General features: G+C 42.5%; 1 protein-coding gene across 2 annotated transcripts in view; it reads left to right on the top strand.

The window, feature by feature from the left end:
* Fas (Fas cell surface death receptor) overlaps nucleotides 1-20,123 on the top strand; it is a 54,151-nt gene extending 34,028 nt beyond the window's left edge. Inside the window, exons 9-11 of one of the 2 annotated variants that reach the window (XR_003713224.1) lie at nucleotides 10,683-10,784; nucleotides 18,386-18,533; nucleotides 19,535-20,123. Coding sequence is in view for 1 of the 2 variants with exons in the window: in XM_028782283.1 (XP_028638116.1) it covers nucleotides 10,683-10,762 (80 nt within the window). In the remaining variant the exon portion in view is untranslated. Of the gene's footprint in view, nucleotides 1-10,682; nucleotides 10,785-18,385; nucleotides 19,048-19,534 lie in introns of those variants that run through there. The other variant, XM_028782283.1, reaches the window with a different exon arrangement.
* The last annotated feature ends 7,614 nt before the right edge of the window (nucleotides 20,124-27,737 follow it).

The following is a 27,737-nucleotide window of genomic DNA, read 5'->3' as shown; positions in this document are numbered from 1 at the left end:
GCCTTCTAATGGCGAGCTTACCCAATATAGGTTTTTAGTGGCTTTATCAGCAATAGCATTAGCCTGAGACATAGGTCCAGGAAGCAATGAATGTGCTCTCATGTGTTGAATAAAAAATGGGTGACACCTATTGCGAATATGGTGTTGAATATCTTTAAATATCTCAGCAACCATGCTTTTAGGGTAGATAAAATCAGCCACTTCTAATTGTTTAACAGCTCCTACAACATAATGCGAATCTGAAATTATGTTTATAGGCTCTGAAAATCTTTGCAACACTATTGCTACAATAGCACATTCTACTAATTGGGGAGATGTATAATCAAACTGAATTCGAGTAGGGACATTATTAACCACATAACAACCAATGCCTGTCTTAGAACCATCGGTATAAATATCCAATGCTTGATGAATAGGATGTGTCTTAGTAACTTTGGGAAATATAAATGAGTTAGAAAGAGTAAATTGTAACAAGGGATGTTTAGGATAATGATTATCAATATTTAATATCTACTATTATAATCTCCCAATGTCTAGGCAAGGCTGTCAGCAGTGGCAGACCCTTTTGAATTGATCCTAATAATTGCATCTGATTATTAATAGCTCTAAGATCATGTAATAACCTCCATTTACCTGATTTTTTCTTAATCACAAATATAGGCGTATTCCATGGTGACTGAGAACTCTCCAGATGTCCTAGTTTTAGTTGCTCTTTAACTAGAGCTTTTGCAGCTGCTAGTTTTTCAGAGGTTAACGGCCATTGAGGAACCCATACAGGTTCCTCTGACAACCAAGGTATAGGCAATACACCCTCAATGGCCCCTAGGAAAAACCCAGCCCTTTCCTGTCTTGTTTTCCTGTAATAGAAACAGGGCTGATCCTGCCTTGTAAGGCCTTCCCCAATCCTTTTCCAGGGACACACCCCATTTCTTTCATCATTTTTTGACTCTGTGTAGAATAATCATTGGTGAGCCTAAATTCCAATTGTTTAAGGATATCTTTTCCCCATAAATTAACTGGAAGTGGCAAGACATAAGGAACAACTGTCCCTCGTCTGCCTTCGGAATCTTCCCAGTGCAATACTCTTGCACTAACATCAGGAGCAGACTCATATCCAAGACCTTGTAAGGTTTGTGAAGAGCTATTAACAGGCCAGTTCTTTGGCCACCAATTGGTAGAGATAATGGTAGTATCTGCTCCTGTGTCTAGGAGGCCTGTGAAAAGCCTTCCTTGAATTTTCAACTCTAAGGTGGGGCGTTTATCTAAATCTAATGAAATAAATACATTCTGTCCTCCAGAGGCGCCAAATCCCTTCATGCCCCTAGTTAAACCTTTACTAGGAAAGAATGAATGTAAACTAGGGAGGACTAATAGCTGTGCAATTCTATCACCAGGAGCTATAGAGCTAATCCCCCTTGGTGATGAGCACATGATTTTTATTTGTCCCTCATAATCTTGATCTATGACTCCAGGGTGAACAATTAATCCTCTTAGAGTCGTAGACGATCTTCCTAGCACTAGTCCTACTGTATTCTCAGGTAAGGGTCCTGAGAAATCAGAAGGTATAGGCTGACACCCCATGGTAGGTGTTAGTACTGCTCTGGCGGTTGCACAGAGATCCAGTCCTGCTGAGCCTGACGTGGCTCTCCTGATTGTCTTATCCTTTGATGTTGCTGAGGGTTGTTCTGCAGGTTTTCTATTGCCCCATATATTTGTGGGCCCTGGGGATGTGGGCCCCATTGCCCGTTTTTTGGCAGAGGAGAAATTACACGTCCTCTGTCGTCTTTAACTGACCTACACTCATTTGCCCAATGTTTTCCTTTATTACACCTAGGACACATTCCAGGCACCTTTGGACGATTGTTATTAGTAGTGCCAGGTGCTCTACATTGTCTTTGTATGTGTCCCAGTTTTCCACACCTGAAACATTTAACATTAGAGGCCCTCTGAGCCGCTAAAACAGCAGCTGCCAATCCGGCATTAGATAGAGGTCCTCCTATTTCTCTACAAGCCTTCATCCATGCATTTAGTCCTCTTCCTTTCCAAGGTGTAATAGCATTTCTGCATTCTCTAGTACACTGTTCAAAAATTAGTTGTTCTATGAGAGGCATGGCAGTCTCAGGATCTCCAAAAATCCTTCCTGCCGCCTCCATCATCCTAGCCACATAGTCTGAGAATGGCTCATTGTTTCCTTGAATAATTCTTGTCAAGTTTCCTGAAACCTGTCCTTTGTTAGGGAGACTTTTCCATGCTTTTACAGCTGCCTTATTAATTTGCTCATATACTTCTACAGGGTAGGCCGTTTGATTGATAGCCCATTGTCCCTGTCCTGTAAGCATGTCAAAGTTCCATTGTGGATGCCCCTGAGCTAAATTTTGTCTTGCCTGTGAAGCACAAAGCTCTTGGAAAATAGATTTCCAATCTAGATACTGTCCCATAGTCAGGCAAGCCTTAACAGTATTATACCAGTCATCTGGTGTCATGGCACTGACCACAAGTCTTTCTATTAATGCCTGAGTAAAAGAGGCATTGATTCCATAAGTCTGTACTGATTCGGCTAGCGCTTTTAATTGTTTTAAATCTAGCTGTGAATGTTGCCTAGCTTGGTTAGCATCTTCCCATACGGGAAAGGCTACTCTTATCTTTTTTCTCTCCTTAGCTGTAATAAGAGAATTGGACGGCAGTCTTTCCTGTCTCTCTTTTGGTTTTTTCTTTTTAACTCTAACTATTTCCTCCAATGGTGGGGCAGATGGGGCATACCCCGGTGCATAAGGCGAATCCAGTCTGTATCTTTCAGACTCATAACGAGCTGCTTCTTTATCTAACTCTGCCTGTTCCTCAAGATCTAACACACTATCAGAGGATGAGGTGTCGGTATCCTCTGTATCTTCTTCGTCCCCCGAGGACGTCTCCTCAGAGGCGGAGTCATTAATTCTTAAATTCTGAAACTCAGTTAACACAGGATATAGTTTTCTCTTAGGCTCTTCCTGTTTTTTATGCTCCTTTTTTGTAGCTACTTCTTTTTTAATTTCCTCGTTTTTCTTTTCCTTTTTCTTCGTTCTATTCTTAGCGCTCTTTTCCTTTTCTGCTTCTGATAGGCTATCCTGGTGTTTTGCTAAAGCTCTTTGTCCCTCTCTTACCTTATCTTGTCATTTTGCATCCTCTATACAGGCTCTAACCATTTTGTACAGCGGCCATGTGCCTGGTCTTAACTTTCCCTTCTCCTTTTCATTAATCAAGTCGCCGCTGAGCTTGTCCCAGGAGCCCTTTGACAAGGACCCCGTGGAAACAAACCAGGGAGCTACCCAAGCCACATCTCACAGAAAGTTACACAACACTTTCTCGGGAACCTTTAAACCACGCTCGCGCAGCAACGCCTGCATCGCTGAGAGAAGCGGCTTCATTTGGTGGTTACCCATACTGCTTAGAGGGAACGAACTTGCACAGTTATCTACCTGTGACTTACAGCTCCTGAATACACAGAGGGCAAGTACACGCCTTTCCTTGTGTATGGCAGTTAAAACAGAAGCAGAGTACAAGAACTACCACCACCCAAACGGGGATAGCAATAGCAAAATAGACAGGATCCACCATACCTTGCAGAAAAGCGTCTAGACTTCTCGCGCCATCAGTTCTGAATCCTCTGTTGAGCCAACAGGTTCCCTCGAAACTGGATAAAACACCGAGACGTTCGGCTTCGTTCCTGGGTTTCGGCACCAGTTGCGGGGCACCGCCTCGCCGATAAGGAGAACGCCACGTTCAGGATTCTTCTGACAGCAGTTTTATTGTTACAGCTCTTTTAGACAGTAGTGTTACAGCTCTCTTAGATGGTAGTGTTACAGCTCTCTTAGATGGTAGTGAGGCGAGGGACCCCAAGCCCCAAAAGCCTGTGGCTTATATAGAGCTTTAGGAGACGTGCCACACACTCATTGGCTCTTATGATGTCGCCAAATTAGCATACTGGTTTTCGCGCCGTGTGCAGGCGCACATTCAAGCAAGGCTCGCAAGAAGAACCAGGAAGCAGGAAACCGGTGCCATGTTGCTATGGCGAACGCGGCTCCTAACACAGGTCCACGATGCTTCAGTAGGCTTGAGACTGGAAATATTCCTGTGTTGCATAATTAATCAGCAATTACAAAAATGAGCAAAGCCTCCAGTCACAGCATGAGAGGCTTCAGTATGCCAACACCCATGGCAAGAAATATTTCCAACTTAGAGATTAATTCACTGTTTAACTAAGAGTTGAACAAGAGCTCCACCATTTTTAGATGAACTAAAGGTATGTCTATATTATATCATAGTAAAAGTGTATCAAGTGTATGTGCCCACTCTCTTAAGTTAATAAAATGGACTTGAGAAGGAAGTGTTCACTGGGTGACAAGCAGATAGCAGGACCAGGTGCAGAACAACTGAAGGTCAGCTGATAGACAGGTATACTCATGTAATAGGACCCTGACAGAGTTGGTGGAATCCCCCTGGGCTCTGCCTTGGAACCGTGATGCACTCTTATTTGTCTATAAACAAGTGACTTAAGGTCTTTTGTTGAAGGCTGGAGCAAGCACTACTGGGCTGAAACAGACTAAGGAAATTTGGCAATGAAGTTCCATGAGCCTCTTAGAATTCTTTGTCACATGACTACTACAGATCGCCAAAATTTGTTGGCTAGAACCAATGGAACTTTCCTAATCTCTTCTTTTCTTTCTCTGTCTCCGAGGGGTCTCAGTCTGGTTCCCAGCAAACATGGTGGGAAAGGTTTAAGATCTTGCTCTAGGCCAGAGGCCAGTGTGTTATCCTCAGAACCCAGATGTGCATGCTCAAATCCCATCTTAGGTATCAAGAGTGCAAACAACATTAATGTCTTTAGAAATTGTTGTGAAACTGGTTTCATTTGGAAATGTATTCAACACTGATCAAGAAAGAAAGCAGTTTATGTTGAACTACAGGACTCTTGGTCTTTCTACAACTGTCTATCAAACAGCTCTTACTTTTTACAGCTAGGCGCTATTCTAGGATAACATGCTAATACAATACAGAAAGACTGCCAATGTGGAGCTGGAAGTCTCGTAACAGGACAGACAAGAATTTGTGTAATGATTGTGCAGAATACTATGTTATAAGATTATAAATGCTCTGGTAAGTAGATCAGGATGAGGAGAATTGAGGCAAAGGTCGGGAGAGGAAAAAAGCAATGTGTGTTACTAAATTGAGCAGTCAGGAGAGGCCTCAGTGAGATGGAGCAAAGATTTGCAGTAGGGTGTTCCAAATTTGAGGGAGGCCTGGAGCAAACTCCTGGATAAGCCAACTACTCGTGAGAGGCAGTAAAGGGGCCAGTGTGGCTACAGTGTACAGAAGGAGAAGCATGATGAAGACCAGGTAAGAGGTGACAGGATCCAGATGCCTGGTGCTGGTCTTGCTGAGGGACAAAGGCCTTGCCAATGCATCTTCCTACTTTCAATAGCTAATGCAAAGATAAAGCTCATGGACCAGATGTTTCTATTGTGTGGCTTTATTATTATTATTATTATTATTATTATTATTATTATTATTTTAAATGTCCTTGGGGAGAGATACGACAAAGTTGCAGATCTTCAGGAAATGAACACTCCTTTGGGAAATGAGAGGTTGTAAGAAATAGTTTCTGAAGAGACTCAAGACCTAAGGGTGGATTGGAGGATGTGCAGAGAGTGCTGCTTGAGTCAGCAGGACTCTGAAGAAGCTGCTGAGAGACTCCCTGCTGCAGCTCATCCCCGCAGCAATGCTTCTCCACACTGCTGCAGCTCATCCCCGCTGCAGTGCTTCTCCACGCTGTTCTGCTGAATTCTGGTCCAGGGAACACTCTGCCCGGGTGCTTCTTCATCCCTCTCCCATGGCCTACCACTTGACTGGCTGACCCACCACACCTTACTCATCCCTTCAGGAGAAAAGACTTTCTCAAGAACTTGGAAATTGGAAAGTCCCTCTCTTTTCTTCCCTCTTGTTTTTAATCTAAGCAAAAATCACATAACATAAAAACCAACCATACTAAAGTATACAATTCAGTGGTATTTAGTATTTCACAACATTGTGCAATTTTTTTACTTCTATCTGATTCCAACAAAGCTTTTATTGCTTCGAAGGAAAGCTGGTGTGTACTAAGCAGTTCCCTGGCTTTCTCTTAGCCCCCCCCCCAGTCAGGAATCAGTAAGGAGATTTCTGTGTCTTTAGGTTTAACTATTCTGAGCACACCATGGGAACAATCAGGCTTTGCACAGCCTTATATATGGAGCGTCTTTCAAAAAAGAGCAGACAGCAGAGTTTAGCTGCGCCACGGTTGTGCAATGGCATCCAGTTACATTGCCTGCTAGCCAAGTCAAAGAGCTCAGACTTCCGCAACTTTACAAAGTGACATGATGGAAATAAAATGCTCCTCTTGCTTCTTGACCGTGTGTATGCGTGCATGTCAAGGGCACGTATATGTGCATGTCATATGCGTTTATATGGAGTGTGACATGAGCCCTTCTACTTCCCAGGATTTTTAATCATGTTTGGACAATTCCGAAAAATGAATGACATTGGAGATGGCACAGATGCATCACTTCAGAGCCACGATAACTTACTTTCTGCCCTGTCAAAAACACCACAGACTAGACTCGGGCAGTCTGCTGTGCTTGTGTTCCAAGGCAGTACTAACGGAGAGTGCAGATGTGGTCTTGTTCTTCAGTTTACTGTATGACCCAAGCAAAAATGTAAAAGAAAACAATACTTTTAATTACTAAGTAGCCATTCTGATACATCACATCCTTGGGTCCCTTGGTATTGGGAATTCAGAGACAGCCATCTGGACATATAACATAAGTAGAAGGCCATCTGTGGGCTTTTGTGACGAATTGTTTCACTTTGCATGTTTCAAGCCCCACCTAATGGTAACATGTTGGCACTTCTTTTCTTTTACTGGGCAAATACTATCCCGCTGGTAGCAGAGGCTGGAATGAGGAAGGACAGTCTGTCTCCTTGGTAAAAGACAGACGAAGGCTTAAAGGGCAGTAATGGTGACCAGGTTCTAGAGAAAACTGGTAGGCTGCAGGATCTGTTGAACTATATATTTTAATCGGGTGTAATGAAGAAGTTTCCCAGCTTCCTGTTCTCATTTCTTCTCTCACCCAGGAATGGCCACTCAGCTTGAGTTAAGCTTTCTCTCTCTCTCTCTCTCTCTCTCTCTCTCTCTCTCTATCTCTATCTCTATCTCTATCTCTATCTCTATCTCTATCTCTATCTCTATCTCATCTATTTAGTCTTTCCATCTCAACTTTAAACTTAGGCTGAGTGAGTCACCCCGAGTGGCTTCTCTCCATGTCCTTGTTAATGCTCTGCAGCCAAACTGAAATACAGAGAGAACAAAACTGGTAGAGTCCTTCTCAGTTTTAATGTGTTTCTGACGGCTCGGCCGATGCCCTCACCTGATTTTGTGTCACTCCTCCATACACCTTTCTCATCTCCAAGACATGAGTGACAACAATAGACTCTTGTAGAGAAACGCACATGTGTACTTACGCACATGCAGATCTGCCATGGACAAAGACAAAGGCTGCCCACAGACTGAGTATTGCTTCCAGACTATTCTAAAGCACAGCAGTGCTGTCCATGCCTCATGGTCTGACAAGTGAGTATATTTTACTTAATTTTAAAAAACGTAATCTTTCACTTAGTTTCCCAATTACTTCCAGCTTCATTTCATTATAAAAGTAACTTATTGATTAAACTTCCTGATAGTAGCTCCAATATTTAATCAAAATAAATGTTTCAGAAAAACTACAATTTTATCTTACTGATTTTCATAATCTCTCTGGGTATAATTTTGATTTCAGTTGCGTTAAGATTAAAACCACAAAATAGACACCTTTTACTTTTACTTGAAATTCCTTCCCTCCCTATATCTTTCTCATGGACCTCGATATGATTTATGTCTGTGAGGAAGCTGGCAATACCAAGAAGTTGCAGAAATTACACACTGAGAGAAAAAGATATGTATGCATATCTATCTGTATCTGTATCTGTATCTGTATCTGTATCTGTATCTGTATCTGTATCTGTATCTATATCATCTATATCTATATCTATATCTATATCTATATCTATATATATATCATCTACATCTATATCTATCTATATATGTATATATGTATACATGTATATATGTATACATGTATATATGTGTGTGTATGTATTATATATATATGTGTGTGTGTGTATTACTGAAATTTATTTCTCAAATGAGATCTTTAATTTGAAGATTTTCATTCATTCATTTACCCAATCAACAGACTCTTTTCTATTCCTGGGAAGCCTATGTTTATTCATCTCCGCAAGATAAGGTAACGACAGAAAAGATTTATCCAGCCTTTCTTAGGAAACCAGTGAGAGTTAACCACAATACAAAGAAATCTCCTGTGCAGTTTCTTGACAACTCTGACACAGAAAGCCTTCTCCTTCCTGTTTACTGCTCCTGTCCCCCAGGAAAGAAATCATGAGCCTCACCCCATCCCCCACCTGGAACTGTTAAGAGGCTCAGTCCTGTGAGGACCTAGGCTATGTGGACCACAGCTGCTCTGATCTAAGAGAATAATCGTGTCTAACAGAAGGCAAACGTCCACTTAACATCATCCATCAGTCTCTCAATAGATACTGGCTACCATGGACATTTTGTGCAAATCCCTTAACAACAGGGATAAAGTTGATCACTTTTTCTACTCTTTGTACCTGGTTGTTCATTGTTGTCTAATGAGATTCTCCTTAAACTTACAACTTGAAATATCAAATGTGTTCTCTTACACAATGAGGGTTCAGAAACTCAGAGCTACGTAAGGAGATGGTGGTCTTCCCTAGATTGTATGGAAGACACTGTGTGTGTGTGTGTGTGTGTGTGTGTGTGCATGTGATTTTGTGTGTGGAGGGGGAGGTTATTTTGTGTGTGTGAATATTTCTAAGCACAGTCACATAACTGCTGAAAAGGTTCAATTACTCAGATTAGTGAAAATTTTCAGATCCTTTCTCAATGGGAATTTCCACTGGCTTCCTGAATGTCTGTGCAGCATGACAGATAGCTTTCTTCAGACTGAGTAATCCAGTGGAGGAGGGGAAGTAGTGGAGTCATGATTTATAGCCTTTTTACAACAACCTTATTACATGGAAGTACATTATCTCTTTGCCAAGTTCAAGTGAGCATACAATGACTTTGGTACAATATGTCAAGGAAGTCATGAGACTATTAATAGGCAGGAATCGCTAATTAGCCTCAGTAGGACCTGAGCTCAGTGATATATTAATGAACAGTATTGTCAAGTAAATGACCAGATGAGTGAGTGAAAGTCTATGCTGTTTGCTACAGGACAGAAATTCCATGCTGATTTTCAGTTGTATCATCAGGTATCATAATAGGACTATGTCCTGAAGTGTTCTTTAGGACAGGACACAGAAATCACCGCCAGAGAGTTAAATATACTAAAACTAAAGTATAGTTAAGAAAACTAGCCTATTGATAGGGAAAGAAAGTCTCTTTCCACAATCACTTCAAGTCAAATATATCACTAAAATACTTTATACGTTTGGCTACTAGGTTATATGCTTTGTAATAAATTTTCTTCTTTAAATGACTAAAAATTATAGAAACCAAGAGTCACGTTGTCTGAACAGGAACTCTTTCACTCGTATCGTGTAGTTTCCATCTTTAATTCATGAGGAAATAGAAAATATGAAGATATGTAAGACGTGTGTAAGATAGGAGAAAATGTAATTAGGTTTTCTGAAATCTTAAATTTTATGGTAGGAATCATGTTTTTAAAATAGCCTATAAAAATGAAAACAAATATTTGAGCTTCATAAACAGTTTTCAAGCAGGTTAGCATAGCCTAATAGTTTTCTAGGTCCTAGAGCTGATAAGACTTAGGTGTAGTTTGTCTTCTACAGTGAGCTTTTGCCCCCAGTGTCATGATGTTGGTACTTGGTGCCTTTTGGAGACAATTAAGTCATCTACAGGAGTTGAGGATTCTCTCAGAGTTGGTTCTCTGAAGGTTGAGACTGGGTCTTTGTTACATATGTCTGCTTTCTCTTGCTTTTGCTTGGCCACCAGCTGTGAGTCTGCCATGCTGTGAAGCAGCATCCTCCTACACCAGAAACTAGCGCCACGCTTTTTGGACTTTCCAGCTACTGGATGCAAAACAATTACATGCTCTCTTATAAAATACCTGGTAAAATGTTAAGCATCTTGTGATAACAACACAAGATATATTAAGACAGGAGACAAATTTCAATGTAAATCCTAGTGTCAGCATTTACTAGCCATCCAGCCTTGATCAACATACATAAAATCTCTGAGCTCTTTAAAGGTAAAATGGTGTTTGGAGTTACTTTAACTCAGGTCTGTAATGTGGTACCTAATGACAGACAAGGAAGGGTTGTGTATGGGATACAAACCTAATGCATCCCTCATATCCCCTAAACTCTACCTACCTCCACAGCTGTCTATCTAACGCTACTGTACCAAAAGTTCTGCATAGCCCTAGTTATTCGTCCTAAGTGTCCAAGGTATGTATGTGTCCTGGGTGTACTGGGTCTTTAGCCTGACCATGTTCAGTTAGAGCTGATAGTTCTGGTCTCTTGTTTTCAATAAAGCATCACTCATCAAGGTTAACTTCAAATATCTTTAGATACCACTGAAGGGATTGGACTGAATCATCTAGAAGTATGCCAGCCTTACCTTGTGTGGGAAAATGTGATCAGGAAATAGCCATGGGGAGGAATTTCAGTGGGTAAGTCCTATCTTCTCTTTCTATAAAGGGCAATCTCACCTTGCCACCCACACGTAGATGACCCATGAAGAATTGGCTGCCAAGCCATCTCTGTCGTTTAATGGCTTCTCCTGGAACAGCAGGCAGCTACATGCCAATCATAGCATCAATCCTGCTCTTTGCCAGGAATTCTCAGATACGTGGGCAGAGCTCAGGTTGAGCAGATACTATCATCATTTCTTGATTTCAGTCTCATGTGTTTCTTCATGCAGATTGTGGGTAAGAAATTAGAGTCTGAGGCTCATGATGGAATCACTGACGACAGAGTAATAAAAAGCTCAAGTGTTGTGATTCTGCCAATGCTTCTGAGCGCCTGGTTAGCAGAAGGTCAGATTTTCTGTAACGCTAGAACTAGAAATACACAAGAAGAGGTGTACTAGCTCTTTAGTCTCTTCCTGGGAAACAGTTTAAGCACAATCATCCTTAACTTCTGGGTCTTATTCATTACTCAGGGTGGTCAATGTAACTTTTCTAACATTTCCCTGTTCTTTGTCCATTATCAACCTGGACCAAACACTTTAGTCCTTTGGATGAGAATCTCAGAACTGCTGTTTGACAGTATCCAGTCTCTCCCTGCTTGAACCCGTTTTCTAACTCTTCACCACATCTGTCTTTCTAAAATACAAGGCTGATTATTTTGTCTCTCGTCTCATAACTACTCAATAATCCCTCGTGCCTTTTAAAGAAAATCTGCACTCATTCTGAGACCATCCCCTACCCCATGCCTAGCCATTAAGTAGCAATTATAAATTGTATGGTAAACAGTGGAGAGGAAACCTTATCGAAGGCTTTGAGAGCAGGGCCTTACTCATTCTTATTCCAGGAGAAACACTGGGCAATAATGTAAACCAGGCGTTTGTATTTTTAGCAGAGATTTGTTTTTCTTTCGTTTTCTGAAACTACAAAGTATCCAAGCCACTTACTCCTTTGCTGTTCTCTCTTATGTGTGGTTGTTCACTTTGGTTAATCTCTTGTCCCGAGGATTCCTTACTCTCTCCTGCATAATAACTTATGTGGCTTGCATTACGTGGTTTTCTGTATGCCTTGCAGATGGATTGTGTGATGCTAGTGTCACTAAACTAATGTCAAACCCCGGCTACATGAATACTTTATCTACTGAAAGGTGCACAGAAATATGAGTGTGTGTTCTAAACAGAAGCCTTAGGAGCCGTGATTCATGGTGTAGTGTGCTCCTGTGGGAACAGGGCTGAGGATGGAAGGGTTAGAGACAACAGAGTCATGTGACAAATCCCAGAATCAGACTGCAGAGACATGCCTCAGGATGCAGGTCTGAGTTCATTGCACAGCACATAAGCTTATATACGATGTGTGAGGCAAACCCAAGCCCCTAAATCCTTAGCCAGTTGTATCTCACCACACCACCACCTTGCCCCAATGAAAGCCCTGCCTGAACAGGTTACTCAGAAGGTGAAGGTGGAAGATGGAGACTAGGGGGTAGGAGGTAGGAGTGTTGGAGGAGTGGGAAGTAGGGGATGAGGGGTGTGGCAAATGGACATCATTACCTGTTAGGACTTCAGTGAGGACAGAGCATCTGCTGCCCTCTAGCCTTGGTTCCTTTCTGCTGTCTCACCAGTGTCCTGAGAACCATCTTAGATCTAATGTTGCACTTGGCACATCAGAACTCAGAGGAGTCACGGGAGCCTGTGATGCTCACTCTCCATCCTGCTTTTCCTTCACAAGGTTGACCTTCACATGCTCCATATGGTCCCCCTCCCTTCTTCCTCTCCCCATTTCCTCCCTCCCTCCCTCCACTCCATTTTATTCTTCTTTTCTTGCTTTAAGATCATTGAGTCACAGAAAGAGGCTTTCCCAGCTGACTCATGCTGGATAAACATGTATGTGGGAGATTACCATTTACCATTATATGCCTCATGAGATAGTAGTCTTGCTTATTACAGTGGCCCTGTATCCAGATCTAGGCTGATCTGTACGTTCCTTCCACAGTCTTTCAGTCACCTACTAATGTTTACAATCTACCCCAAATCACTGGCTTATACCAGCAATAGTTCTTTAGGTTGCCTAAAACTATACAATGCAGGCAGTGTTCAGGAGCCGGGGGAATGGAGACAGCTTTCTTCTGCTCTGTGCAGCATGCCAATGCAGTTAAGAACTGACAGCTGAAGATGTCTCACTTGCCCGGCCATGCCTAGTCGCTGTCACCTGGAATCTCAACTGAACCGTGCCCAGAAGGCTATCATAGATGCTACGTGGCTGCTCACCTTTCTCACAGTATGGCCCAGAGTCTCAACCAAACAGCCCCCTCCCAGAAAATTGAGCAGAAGCCCCATTACCCTACATGACCTTCAGGCCCATTTCTATATCACATTTCACTCCACATACAGAAGAACAGCAATAATGCCAAGCTAACATCTAGATTCTGCTTCTCCATGAAGCAACAGAATCAATGAGATGTACATGCGTGTCTATGGAAAGAGGATGGGGGATGTTTTTAACTAACTGGCTCATGTTCTTTTGGAGCACGCATGCCGGACATCTGCAGAGCAGACAAGCTGGAATCTCAGCGGCAATCTCATCTGGAGGTATCTGGAGGGGGTAGAATTCTCTCAGATTTCGGTCACATATTATGAGTCTACTGGGAGAAGGTTCTAAACTCATAAGAAGGTTTCTCTCTCTCTCTCTCTCTCTCTCTCTCTCTGTGTGTGTGTGTGTGTGTGTTTGCGCATGTGATTTCACAATGGACATTATGAGAAATGACTGCTTTGCAAAACAATGCTTAGGACAGGAATGGGAAAGATGGAACCGGGAAGTTTTAATACAAACTCAACTTACAAATAATTTAGTCATAATGAAGAATACAAACCAACATTGTGAGAAAGAAAATTTAATATTCCTACAATGTAATAATAAAGGAAAATGAGTTAGTAGAGTCAAAAAGAAAAAAAAAATGTTTGATACTTTTAAAATGCCCTTAGAAATATCGCTAATATATACTACAGATTATATATAATACATAATATGGATAATGCATATTATCCATATTACCAGAACTAAATAGATGTGTTTGAACCAGTCAATTAGTGAAACAAAACAGAGATTATCAAAGTAAAAGTCTCCTAACCAAATCATGCAACACATGTGAAAGAAATTCAGAAAGACATGAAGCCAGTATCTGAAACTAAATCCCATGTTCCATGCACCGGTTTGAGCTTTCCCGTTATCTCCACAACTGCAGGAGAAGAGTGGGGAAGACAGCTCTTAGTGTATGGGCTATTGAGCCAGAAGCATTATTTTGGAATTACAATCTTTGGTCCTTTGTGCTATATCCAGATTTTGATAGACAAATAAGTGAATAAAAACTATGAGCTGCCATCAGAAACTCCATCTTGCTTGAGATGACACCCACTATATGTAGTTGCTGTCACCCAGACTCTCAACTGAGTTGTGACCAGAGGACTCTCATAATGATGATCACATGACTGACTCAGACTCATGTCTGAGACAACTTCAACCTCAAAAATTTAGAATGGGCATCGTGAGAAATGGCTGTTTTACAAAACAATGCTTTAGGGCAGGAGTGGGAAAGATGGAACAGGAAAGTTTTAATACACACTCAACTTGCAGATGCCCTGCACACCTACTCCAAAGAACAGGAGCCAATCACTTAAAAATGCCTCCCTTTTCCATAAACACGCATATACATCTTATTGATTCTGTTTCTTTGTAGAGAACTAGTATCTAGATGTAAGTTTGACATTATTGGTTCTTTTGTTTGTGGACTGAGATGTGATACAAGGTTGTCCTTGTGAAATCCAACTCCTGCCTCCATTGCCCTCAACCTTTCCAGTTTGATATTACAAGCAGGTTAGTCATCTGGGGTGGGTGCAGGTGTGGGGGCGGGGGCACGGTGGCGAGGCTATAAAGGCAGGTTCCGGTTGGATAAGAGTAGTTTCTTAATAAAAGAGACCCCAGAAATTTCTTTTATCTCCTTCTTCCATGTGAGAGGAAGTCAGTGGATGATTTCCTACGGACCAGGAAATAGCCCCTCATCACCCTTTGAGCCTGCTGTCTTTGATATTTAATTTGACTAAACTGCATGTAGGATCTTGCCTTCCATTTTGTACTCAAAAAATGTGTAACTGTCAACCCAAGCTAATTTTTCACATTCCTCTTTCATATGTGGATTTTTTGTAATGTTTGGCTTTGCCGTATTTGCTCCTGCTGGCTGATGACTGCTGTCCTGAACTGCTTTGGGGAGTATGATAAGTAAACAAAAAGCTTATTTTTACATGGAAAATTTAAAGCATAATGCTATATATATGTTTTATAGTTACACGGTACTAACAAATAGTATTATATGATAGTAAATATTCACATACCCATTAGCCAAGTATAGAAAGCATATTTATATTTTGGCATAGTTTTCTGACCTTTAAAATAAGAATCTTTAAGTATATGAGAAAAACAATTTTAAAAAGAGCATTCACACCGAAAACTCCACCCTGAGCGTTTATCAGTCTGCCTCGAAATCAAGCAGGAAGTTAAGATTTATAGTTTCAGGAAATGCAAAATGACAACTGCAGTATAAAACTCTCAGAAGTAGGGATTTTATGAAAGTTTGTCCACTTGAAAGAAAAAGAAAATATCACATGAGTTTTCTGTAATGATGTCAGGAACTGATTGACAAAAGGAAGAATATAGGGTGGTGAAAACATAGCCTTAGACATACCTTTTCTGGAGAAACACAATCATGACATGCTCAGATGTGTGCACACACACAAGTACATGCACACACAGAATACACAGTTGAGAAAAAAAGACATTTGCCCCAGTGCGTTGTTTTCCTCCAAGAACTTCTAAAATTGCCAGGAGCTCAAATTCATTTGTTTTCTACTTTTGTCTGTTGTTTGTTTTTGGCTCATTGCTCTTACTCTAGCCACCCCTCAATATCACTCGCTGTCACTGACCTTTATGAATACAGTTGAATATCCTATCACATAACTCTACAATCTGACCAGGTCTTAGCGGCAATCATTGTATAATTTCATATCTCCTCTCTCCAACTGAGTTTTTTTTTTTAGATCATCATGAGTATTAATCTGATTTCAAATAGTGGGAACTGGTGACTAAAGTAGTTATACATTTCACTGTAAAAATCAATATTAATTTTTAACTTTCTGTTTTAAATGTATGAAACTATCATAACTAGTATTTAGTCTCTACTCAAGTCCACAATTCCATGGGAAGCCTCTGAAACACCCAAGCCACAGGCATTGACATGCTTAATGACAAGTCCATGAGTTTTACATTGAAATGTAACACGTACTGCATGGCAATAGCTCATCCTTATCTTATGCAATGTGCTATAAATTACATTTTCCTATTTTCATTGTTTAAAGCCATATTGCATAAAACCTAGTAATAGATATCGCAGAGCATCTGTATTCTGAAGTCAGAGGCATGGTCTAGAATCATGGGGTAGCCAGACCTGGTTAGTGCTTCATAGATGGTTGTGAACAAAAGACATTTTAAAAAAATAAGTAAGTAAGTAAGTAAGTAAGTAAATAGCTTAAATCCTATCAGTTTCTATTTCTTATTTTTTAAATGGTTGTAACAATAAAAATTACAAAGTTAATTACAAAAAATTATAAAAGCCAAGAGAGTAAGAGGCATAATTTATGGAACCAATACATATATAATGTATTATCCCGTAGTATTTATTTTTAGAAGATACCATAGAAATCTGCTTGCCTTTTGGTTTGCCTTTGGATACAGATTCAGTGCATTCTCTTTGTTGAAATTCTCAAGTCAGTTCAGTTTCTCTATGAAATTAAACAAGCCTGGGTTGTCTTCCTTGTACACACCATGACCCACGCACACTTCTCGTTGTGCCTACCATCTTAGTGATTATGTCTTTCCATATATTCAGCCACACTGTGACTCTGCCTACCCATTTGGGCCTTTTAGAACAGTTACCACAAATGCAGCTGTGTAAGTATAGGCTGTTGTCCTTGGTCACTGTGTGAGCCAATCCCAGGACAAGAGGAAACAGCTTCTGCTGCCAAACCATCCCTAAAGGACATAAAGGGAGTCAGTTCTCCTTTCCTTTGAAAGTGTGTTGGATGCCACTGACAGGAAAGAGTGGGAAATCCCTGGAAAATACATATATTTCTTTTAGAGGTGCATTAACTCCTTCAGCACAAAAGGTTTTCTTCCTTAAGGAGGAAGTCAAAATATCTAAATGTGCAACAAAATTTAAGTACATAATAACTACAAATAGATTACGTTAAAAATCAGGATTTCTCAGGCTTCATTTACAGGGAATTCAATCTCCTTGATATAGTGCCCAGAAAACTGCATTTGGCAGTCACATCTCAAATGTGATATTTCTGGCTCTAGCTTAGGAAGGATTGTCAGATCACCAACAATTATTCCCTGTACAACACCTTCCTTAGCTGTTTGTTTCTACATTCAAAGTAACACATTTGGTGAATATTAGTAACAAAACTAGTTTGGGTCATTTTTGCTCCAACTTGCATCTTGAATAAGTCAGTGAACATTCATAAACTGAAAAAAAAAAAAGAACAGAGACAGAGGAGTTGATTGAGGTGGAACTAAGCACCGATAAATCGTGTTGCATTGATTTAATTGACTTGGAGCTCTTCCCTCTGAGTGCATTTGCTGGCAAGAAACTCAGGAAGCATTATCGGGACTGAAAACGAAGGTACATTTTGGAAAGCACATACCTGGGGCTAGGAAAAGGCATCTCAGAAGATAAAAAATAGTTGATCCCAGGAAGAGTCAGCCAATGTCCAATTAAGATTCTTCTACTAATCTCTTTTGAATCGCACCCTACTTATTTCCTAATGACGCTCATCACTTTCTTAGACCTTCCCTTATTGCCCATAAGCAAGAAAAACATCCAATACAGAATCAGAAACATGCTTGTTCTGGTGTCCATACATCATTGCCCCTGGCTAGCCTATCCTAGCATTGGCTTCTCATGAAACAGAGCCTATAGCCAATCACACTCTCTAGCTACCAGTAAGAAACATCCAGGATGCAGCGAATTGATACACTAGTTCAAACAAATCCCTTGGGAGCAATTTCTTTTTAAAAATAAGATGCAAGCAGATTATGAATCCACCCCTGAATAAACTTCACCTTGGTCCTGAAGAACTGTAATCAAATGATTTTTATAACCACGAATACAGCTCACATAGATATAAGCACCATACTCCATAAAAAGTACAGATGCTCTTGACCACAGAAGATCTCCATCTCCAGCTTGCCCCCCCTCCACCTTGACTTCTTGACTGTTTGACCTCCATCACAGAGAAGGGAGAGGCCAAGAGAAGAATGAGGAAGAGAGGGTTGGTTCTTGCTCTGTCCTCTTACTGTGTAACTAAGTCAACTACCTCCCTCTCAAATGCTCACCCTCCAGTTATGAGGTACCACTGATACTCTCATCCGCACCCTGGCATGTAATGCCTGCACCTCTCTTCATGCTTCTCCAGGCTCCTTCAATAAAATCCTATAGCCTGCTTCCCACTCTATGGTTGCTTTCTTTCTTTCGCCCTCAGCCCTCCGCCGATCCAAGGAACTTGTCAGCTATGCTGGCGTAGCTGACAAGTGGAGGTTTCACTGAGATCGGAAAGATGAGGAAGATTGCTGACGGGCCATCTCCAGGGTGTGCATTAGGACAGGAGACATATTGGATATGAACCGAAGGTAAGTTTTCGGGGTAAGTAAACGCCATGGATTTGGCACATAGTAAGGAGTTGCTGGCTAAGCAACTATCTACTCTTCTGGCTCAGTGGGGAACCGCAGTTGAAGCTAGGGTTATTGAAGAATTTATGAAAGAATTACAAAAATTCTCTCCATGGTTTGTGGCGAGCGGCACTTTTAAGCTGGAAGACTGGGAAAAGGTAATAGGTGATTTTTGCGCTGCTGCCATGGCCCTTTATTCCTTAGAAAATCAGTTTGGGGCGTTTGTCTTCGCCTGTGGCGATTTCTTTCTGTACAGTTTTCCTCCCTCTTCTGCATCTCTGGGTTGCAAATGCCATCCTCCCTGTCCACGCTGCTTTCGAGGATCACTGCTTTCAAGGATCGCTTTCCAGGATCGCTTTCGAGGATCGTTGCCTGCGCTCTTGTTTTTAGACAAGAGTGAGGACTGAGTTGGAGAGTTTTTTCCGCTTTTTTCTTTTCTTTTCTTTTCTTTTTTTTTTGTTTTTGTTTTTTGAGAGGGGAGAATTTCATTCCGGATAGAGGGGTTGGGTCTGGCTCCGGAGGAGGGTCCCTGACTTCGCTGCGGGGCTCGTGTTTCTCTCTGCTGCGCTCTCGCTCTGGCTGACGAGTGGAGAGGTCTGTGGGCCCGGCATTGACATCCTCAATGACTGTTGGCAGTTGGGGTGCCTGGAGAATTGTGTGGTGATGGGGGCTTCCTCCACGTCCTGCTCATCTCCAAGGCCAGGGACTGCGGAGGCTGCCGCTTCCCCAGGCTCACAGTATCACCTAGTGCTTGCTGCTGTTTCGAGTGGCTGGCCTCGAGAGCCTGGGGGACATCTTCCCGAACCTCACAGTCGTCCATGGCTGCTGCTGTCTGCAGCGGCGCACTGGTCATCTTTGAGATGACCAATCTCAGGGATATTGTAGTCTTGAGGACCAATACTCAGGGGGTCATCAGGATTGAGAGAAATGCTGACCTCTGTTGCCTCTCCACCATGGACTAGTCTATCCTCTTGGATGCTGCATTGTGGGGAACAAGCCCCCAAGGGAATGTGGGGACCTGTGTCCAGGGACATTGGAGGGGAGGCCAATGTGTGAGAGGACCACCATCAACGATGAGTGCAGCTGCCGCCGCTGGACCGCAGATCGCTGCCAGAGAATGTGCCCAGGTGTGTGCAGGAGGTGAGCCTGCACCGAGAACGGCGTGTGCTGCCACCCGGAGTGCCTGAGGGGAGCACAGCCTGTGTGGCCTGCCGACACTACTACTGTAGAGGTGTGTGCATGCCTGCCTGCCCTCCTGGCGCCTCCAGGTTCGAGGCACTGTGTGGACCGAGATTTCTGCGCCAATATCCCCAATGCCAAAACCAGTGACTTGGATGGCTTCGTCATCCATGACGGCGAGTGCATGCAGGAGTGTCCCTGAGGCTTCATCCACAACAGCACCCAGAGCATGTACTGTATTCCCAGAACTTTCGGGAAGGGTGCAGATGCATTGCTTTCTCAGAGTGATATTCAGTCTCATTTTCATATTGCTGTTTTAAATTTAAATCAACAAATTGCTTTGGTTCAAGAACAAGTAGATTTTATGTTATCCACCAGACATGTTGTTAGCTATGATCCCTTCTTTCATGCCATTTGTGTTACACCTGTGCATGTAATTAATGCTTCCTCTTCTGTTAAGTATTTGAATCAGTTGAGTTCTGGCTCTTGGGATGCTACCTATAATCTTACTCGGCAGCTCTTTAATAAGATTGTATTAGTTAATGATACCAGAGTTGATCCTATTGATGGGTCATCTATCTCGAGCATGTTTCTTCAAGTGGGAATGCTGGTGAAAGAGTGGGCTTCCTTGACAGTTTTAGCCTAATTTTGCTGATGCTTGTTTTTGGGTGTCTGTGCCGCCTTTGGGCACAACAGGTACAATCTCGAGCTATTGTGTGAGGACTGGTGCTTTTACATAGTCGAGGGGATCCCTCTGCCCAAGTGTGGCTGACCATGTTACAACCTAGGCCCGAGCTGCAGCTGGGACTGCAAGGGAGTTTCCCTGAGAGACATGCCTGGCTGCATAGGGGTTGGTGTCAATACAGTCCCCCTCCTCAGGAAAAAGACACCACCAGGATGGGTATGACCATACCACCTCACTGTACAACGGCAGGGGTCTGGGGGGTCATTACAATATCCCCAGTTTTCACTCCGCTCGGCCTCTAATTAAAAGAAAACGGGTGAATTGTGAGTCACCATCCTCTGCACCTGTGCTGTTGTGCCAGTTCCCCCATCTCCATGCATTTCTCTGAGAAGAGTGCTCAAGGAGAAATCCAAGCTTGGGTGGTAGGCTGCCAAGTGTATCTCCTTGTTCCTGTTTTTATTCCTGTTCCTGTTTGTGTTCCTGTTTTGTGGGGAGTATAAAAGGGAGCTATGCAGTTGAAAATACAGCATTTGGTTCTTTACCAGATGACTCCTTGTCTTTCTTTCTCTCACCCTCAGTCCTCCACCGATCCAAGGAACTCAGTCAGCTATGCTGGTGTAGCTGACATCGAACCTCCTCAGGACCAAGGGCTGTTCCTTCCACATATGCAGCCTGCTGGAGCCATGAGTCCCTCTATAGGTACTCTCTTGGTGGTCTAGTCCCCTGGAACTCTGGGGGGGGGGTGGCCAGTTGACCCTGTTGCTCCCCCTACAGGGCTGCAAACCCCCTAAGCTCCTTTAGTCCCTTCTCCAACTCCTCCATCAGGGAACCCATGCTCAGTTCAATGGTTGGCTGTGAGCATCTGCCTCTGTATTTGTCAGGCTCTGAAAGATCCTCTCGGGAGACAGCCATATCAGGTTCCCATCAGCAAGCACTTCCCAGCATTCACAAGACTGTATATGGGATTGGATCCCCAGGTGGGGTGAATTCTCTGTTTAACTTTATACTCCATGGTTTGACTGAGTTGTTTGGTTTTTTGGAGGTTAGCTTCTTGAGTTCTTTATATATTTTGGATACTAGCCCTTTATTGAATGTGGGGTTAGTGAAGATGTTTTTTCCCAATCTGTAGGTTGCTGGTTTGTCCTACTGACTATGTCCTTTGCCTTACAGAAGCTTTTCAGTTTCATGAGGTCTCATTTATCAATTCTTGATCTCAGAGCCTAAGCCATTGGAGTATTGTTTAGGAAATACCTACCCCCTACTCCCCCCATACACACACCATGCCAATGAGTTCAAGGCTCTTCCTCACTTTCTCTTCCATTAGATTCAGTGTATTTGGCTTTATGTTGAGGTCCTTGATCCACTTGACTTGAGCTTTTTGCAAAGCGACACATCAGACTTATTTTTCATTTTTGTACATATGGGCTGCCAGTTAGACCAGGACCATTTATTGAAGATGCTTTCTTTTTTCCACTGTATATTGTGGGCTTCTTTATCAAAGATCAAGTGTCCATAAGTGTGTGGTTTTACTTCTGGGTCTTTAATTCTATTCCATAATGTTTTATTTTTTTTCTCTGCCTCCTTTTATTTTAGGGGTGACTTTTTATCCACGAAGCTCTAATTGTGGTAATAAATGCTCATTGTAAGAAAACTGAAGCAATGAAGACATTTTCTTTTCTTACTACCAGATATTTGCATTTCCCCCAAAGAACCTGTGTACTTAGTTCCAAAGTGACTTTCCAAACATTGATTGTAATGGAGTGGTAGTTTTGCAAAAATTTCTAACTAATTAGACAACAGTCAAACTTGACTAAAGACTTCTATATGTTCCTCCATTCTAATAGAGATGCCATCTGTCTTAGTTTGGGTGTCATTGCTGTAAAGAGACTAACCTGGGAAGAGACCTGGACTGATTGCTTCAGATCACAGAGAGCCTTAACTTAAGTATTTTATGAAGATGATTATTTTGTATGTGTCTCATACTGTAATGTAGAAGTTAAACTGTACATAGATCTCTAGAACACAGAGTGTATGTTAATTGACATTCTATTGGTCTTCATTTTCCCTTTGACTATTCACCCATAGATATCTCCTTCAAAATAGAAGTCAAGAATTCCCCATCTTGAACTTACTGTGGCATTTTATTGAATGGCTTTCTCTGGACAAATGTAAAAAATAACAAATGCAAAATAAAACAAAAGCGTTTTTATTTGCCCAATACAAGCATCAGTGACTGGTCAGAGAAATGACTCTACTCACGCCAAGCTTAGTGAGCCAGTACATTGATTGGGGTTGTTTTCAGGAGTATCACTGATATGAAGACACCTGCATCACCAGAAAGCTCACCCCAGCTCATGTGACAACTCACAAAGGCTGCAACCCTGGCTCTCCTTGCCCAGCCTGCAGTCAAATCCACTGCAGAATCTCTTCCCACGGCAAATCTTTATTCCTTGTTTAACTGTGGGGAGGGGCTATCCAAATCTTGTAACTTGGGAGAATGTTTTGGTTTGTGGGAAGAAATAACTTCTCTTTGTGGTGCTGTGGGTCAAAATCTTCCTTCCTCTTTCCCCTCCCTGATTTCAATAATCCTGCACTGAATAGCTTTACAAGTATTTGTACACTCTTATGAATGATTTCAGAGTGAAAAATGGTAGAAAAAAGTCTCTAAAAACATTTAGCTACTCACCAGTATTGACAATTAGATTCCTTTTGTTTGTTTGTTTTTGTTTTTTTAATTATCTTTAATCATTATTTATAGTCCAGTCATTATCCCCCTCCCTGTCCACCCTCCAACAGTTCCTCATCCCATTCCTCCTCCCCTCTGTTTCCAAGAGGATGACCCCACCCCCATCCCCACCCCACTAGGCCTCCTCACTCACTGGAGCCTCAAGTCTTTCCAGGATTAAGTGCATCTTCTCTCACTGAGGAAGGACCAGGGAGACCTCTGCTATATATATGTTGAGAACCTTGTATCAGCTAGTGAATGCTGCCTGATTGGTGGCTCAGTGTTTGAGAGACCTCAGGGATCCAGGCTAGATGAGACTGCTGGTCTTTCTATGGGATTGCCCTCCTCCTCAGCTTCTTTCAGCCTTTCCCTAATGCAACCCCAGGGGTCCATGGCTTCTGTCCATTGGTTGGGTGTAAGTATCTGCATACCTAACCACACAAAGGCCCAATGAAGATGGAGAACTTCAGACCAATTTTGCAAATGAATACCAATGAAAAAATTCTCAATATAATTCTAGCAAATTGAATCTAAGAACACATCAAAAAACATCATTCATCAAGATCAAGTAGGCTTCATCCTAGGGATGCGAAGTTAATTCACTATATGAAAATCCATTAACATAATCCACTATATAAACAAACTCAAAGAAAAAAATCACATGATCATCTCCTTAGATGCTGAAACAGCATTTGACAAAATACAACACCCCTTCATGTTAAAAGCCTTGGAAAGATCAGGAATTCAAGGCCCATACCTAAACATAATAAAAGCAATATACAGCAAACCGACAGCCAATATCAAATTAAATGCAGAGATACTTGAAGTAATCTCACTAAAATCAGGAACAAGACAAGGTTGTCCACTCTCCCCATATCTATTCAGTAGAATACTCAAAGTTTTAGCTAGAGCAATAAGACAACAAAAAGAGATCAAGGGGATACAAACTGGCAAAGAAGAAATCAAGGCATCACTATTTGCAGATGACATGATAGATTCGTTTTAAATTGTGATATGAAAATAAAGTTTCAGTCGATGATGAATTTTATTTGCAACATTAAGCAGTACAATTTATCTTTTTATTCTTTATAAATCTCACTTTTTGGTCTTTCCTTCTTGGGCTTTGAAGTTGAAAGCAAAGACTGACATGTCTAAAACACCTACCCTGTCATGAGACTGATGGTATGATATTGACATGATATGATATCGAGAAAAACTCTCTGTAAACATCGTCTCTGGCTGCTTTGCTGGGTATGGCACTCATTGCCTTGAGAAAAATATGTCTTAGTTTCTCCAAGAAAACCTACCAAATGTTAGTGACTAACACATGGTGCTGATGAGACAGAGAACCAGGCTTGTCTTGTAATGCTGTGGTTTGCATTATTACGGCTTCATATTTTGCAAGAATGAATTGGAAATATGAGTCAAACATCTAAAAGCCTATCCACTCTCTAGCCCAATCATTTAAATATTTTTACAGTATTTTTTGCAGCATGTTTATATAAAATTTCAAAAATCTGGAAAAAATCCGAATTACCAATACTGGAACGTTATCAAATAGTTTATTTGGTTATTTAAAAAAATATCTTTAAGTAGAACTTTAGTTAGATGAAATCATCTTTGCAGTGCTGAGACAAGGCAGATATAGAAGCATATCATATGGTCTGTATTTTATAGTAAACTGCACAACAGTTACACCTAAGTATCAATGATTAGTATGTTAGATGTTTAAGATCATTTTCTTTGACAGATGAATCTGTCTCTTCTATTGTGTCTTCCACAGCAGAGATTCTCTCTTTGATCTCTTGTTCTCTGTTGGTGATGCTTGTGTCTGTAGTTCCTACCTGCTTACCTAGATTTTCCATCTCCAGAATTCCCCCAGTTTGTGTTTTCTTTGTTGTTTCTATTTTTATTTCATTTCTGTCACCTGTTTGTATTTTCCTGGATTTCTTGGAGGGATTTATTTATTTTCCTTTTAAGGGCCTCTATCGCTTTCATAAGACTGGGTGAATGCCATTTCCTTGTCTTCAGCTGTGTTGGAATATCCAGGACTTGCTGTAGTAGCACAGGTGGATTCTGGGGTGCCGTATTGCCCTGGCTGTTGTTGATTTTGTTCTTACACTGGCCTCTGATTATTGACAGTTTGGGGGTTGTTATAGGACGGGGAGGGGGGCTGATTTCAGAGTTTATCTTTGATAGGAAGATGGGTTTTTTGGATATTTTCCCCTTGATTTCCATTTTCATTCTGGTGTTTCTGGCCTGAGTGTCCTGGGTTCTGGTGATCAGCGAGTCTTCAAGTCCAGAAGAGTGTCTCCACTAGGGTTTTTGTGGCCTACGTGACCTCTGAGGTGTTGTGTGCCAATCTCAGACTGGGATTCCACGTACCTGTGTGGCCTCTGATGTTCTGGGTACCTGTTTGGTCTCTGGGATTCCTAATATGGTGTGGCCTCCAGTTAAGCAGAAGTCTTCTGCAGAAGTCGTGGGCCAGAATATGGAGCCCAGGGGAGGGTACAGCTTGGAGTTGTCCGGTAGGCTTTAAGGATAGTTAGCAGATGGTGGGTAGTGTCTTAATGGAGGTCCCTAGTGCCGGTGTGGCCTCTAGGAAAGCAGCTGGAATTGTGGGTGATGTTTGAGATCGTAACTGTTTTTCTTATTTAAATTTTTACCCAAAATTTCATTTTAATGATTTTTTTGTGAATTTCATCATGTACCTGAGTCCTGTTCATCTCACTACCCCTCATATCTGCCTTCTGCTCCTGACACCTTCCCACCAAAATAAAAAACAAACAACAGTAAAGCATAGAAAACATCTCTTCATGGAAGCTGCAGTCACAACATGTCCCACACTATACCTTTCTGTCCACACATCTTTTTTTTTTCTTTGTATAGCACTGGCTGTCCTGGAACTCACTCTGTAGACCAGGCTGGCCTCGAACTCAGAAATCTGCCTGTCTTTACCTCCCAAGTGCTGGGATTAAAGGCGTGTGCCATCACTGCCCAGCTCTGTCCACACATCTACACTTGCAAATGTCATCTCAATAAGTCATTGGTCTGGTTCAAGATCTCTAGCTTCTGTGACACCATCAATTTTCAATCCTCACCGGGCCTCCCTCCGTTTATCCTGTTGTTGCCCCTTGTCATGGAGATCCTGCAACACTGGATCAGCAGGACCAGCCCTTTCATGAATCCCAACCATTGGCCAATGATATAGATTTTTGGGATGGGCCAATTCAGAGCCCTGGATCTGGGCCTGGGCCTAGGCTGTACCACCAGGGCCAGCTCTCCAACACTTTTCCAGCTAGACCACCCAATGCCTCCATCGGCAGGAGGCAGAGTTGAGTCAGTGCCCCTGCTCTCAAGCCCTCAGACCAGTCTCTGCATTCATGCCTCCAGAACCAGCTCCACTGTGCTTCCCAGGTGAGGTGCAGCACCTACTCTTCAAAGTGCTACATCCAGTGAAGGGCCAGGGCCAGCCTCACAGCAGATACATGAGTGGTAGGGCTGTCTCTCTTCTATTCTCTCCCTAAGGCCAGCTCACCTGTGCTCCCTCCACCAGAGTCAGCTCTGCAGTGAGGCCCAGGCAAGGTGCATGGCACGCTGTCCTGTGTGCAATAGCTATATGCTAAGAGCTCTCCCTTGCTCATGACCCAATGGGTAGCTATCCCAACTGGAGGTGTGTGTGGCAAGGGGTGGAATCCCCTGAGCCCCTACCTCCCCACCGCAGATGAGTGGCAGGGCCAGCTCTCCCACACTTATGCTTTAGGGGGCTTATCCACACCTCAGCCACCAGGGCCAGCTCCACTGTGAAGTCTGGGTGAGGCACACAGCCGGCTCTCCTGAGTGCCATTGCCAGTGAGTGGTGGGACCAGCTCTTCATAGCACCACAACTTGGGGGGGGGGGCTGTTCTACAAAGCCCCTGGACATTCACATAGTCCCCAGTGGCTGCCATGACAAGACATCGACCCCTGTCACTGTGCAGACACAGACACAGACGTGGCCCTTGGTGGCAGCTTGGGCTGGGACCTGACCATGGGTCCAGGTGGCAGAGCTGGCCATTCTTATCCATCCTCAAGTCTCCATTTCCATCTCTTCATAAAGCTGAAGCTGCCCCACTTCTCTTTCTCTCCCAATGGTCGACTTCAGACTCACACATTGTGGAGGCTCCCTCTGCCGGCTGGCCACTCTGTTGGTGGACCCCTGGGTGATATCCTCCAGCAACCATGTGCCTACAGCCTTCTGTGCTGTGGGGCAGTGGACCTTGAGAGGTAGCCTGGTCCTCGGTTGAGCTAAAGACTTTGAAGTCCTGGAGACCCTGAAGGCACTGTAGGAGCTTCACCTGCTCCCAGCACCAGGCCCCTGTCACATAGCTGAAGCCCCCCCCCCCATAGATTTGTGGCAATCAGTCACATAAGGGCAATGCCCCAAGCCCTTCCACATGTAGATGAGGCATCTCTAACACCTCAGACCAAGACAATGGAAAAGAGACATGAGCTGTGGTCATATAGGCTCAAGACAGAGATCTCCATGCTAGTGAGGTACCAAGAGGCCAAGAGGGTGTTGACAATAAGACTCCCT

This window comes from Grammomys surdaster, unplaced genomic scaffold, assembly GCF_004785775.1.
Source record: "Grammomys surdaster isolate TR1022 unplaced genomic scaffold, NIH_TR_1.0 725, whole genome shotgun sequence".
NCBI classification, from domain to species: domain Eukaryota; kingdom Metazoa; phylum Chordata; class Mammalia; order Rodentia; family Muridae; genus Grammomys; species Grammomys surdaster.
Note: the sequence above shows the minus strand (reverse complement) of the source record. Positions and strands in the feature narration are given on the sequence as shown.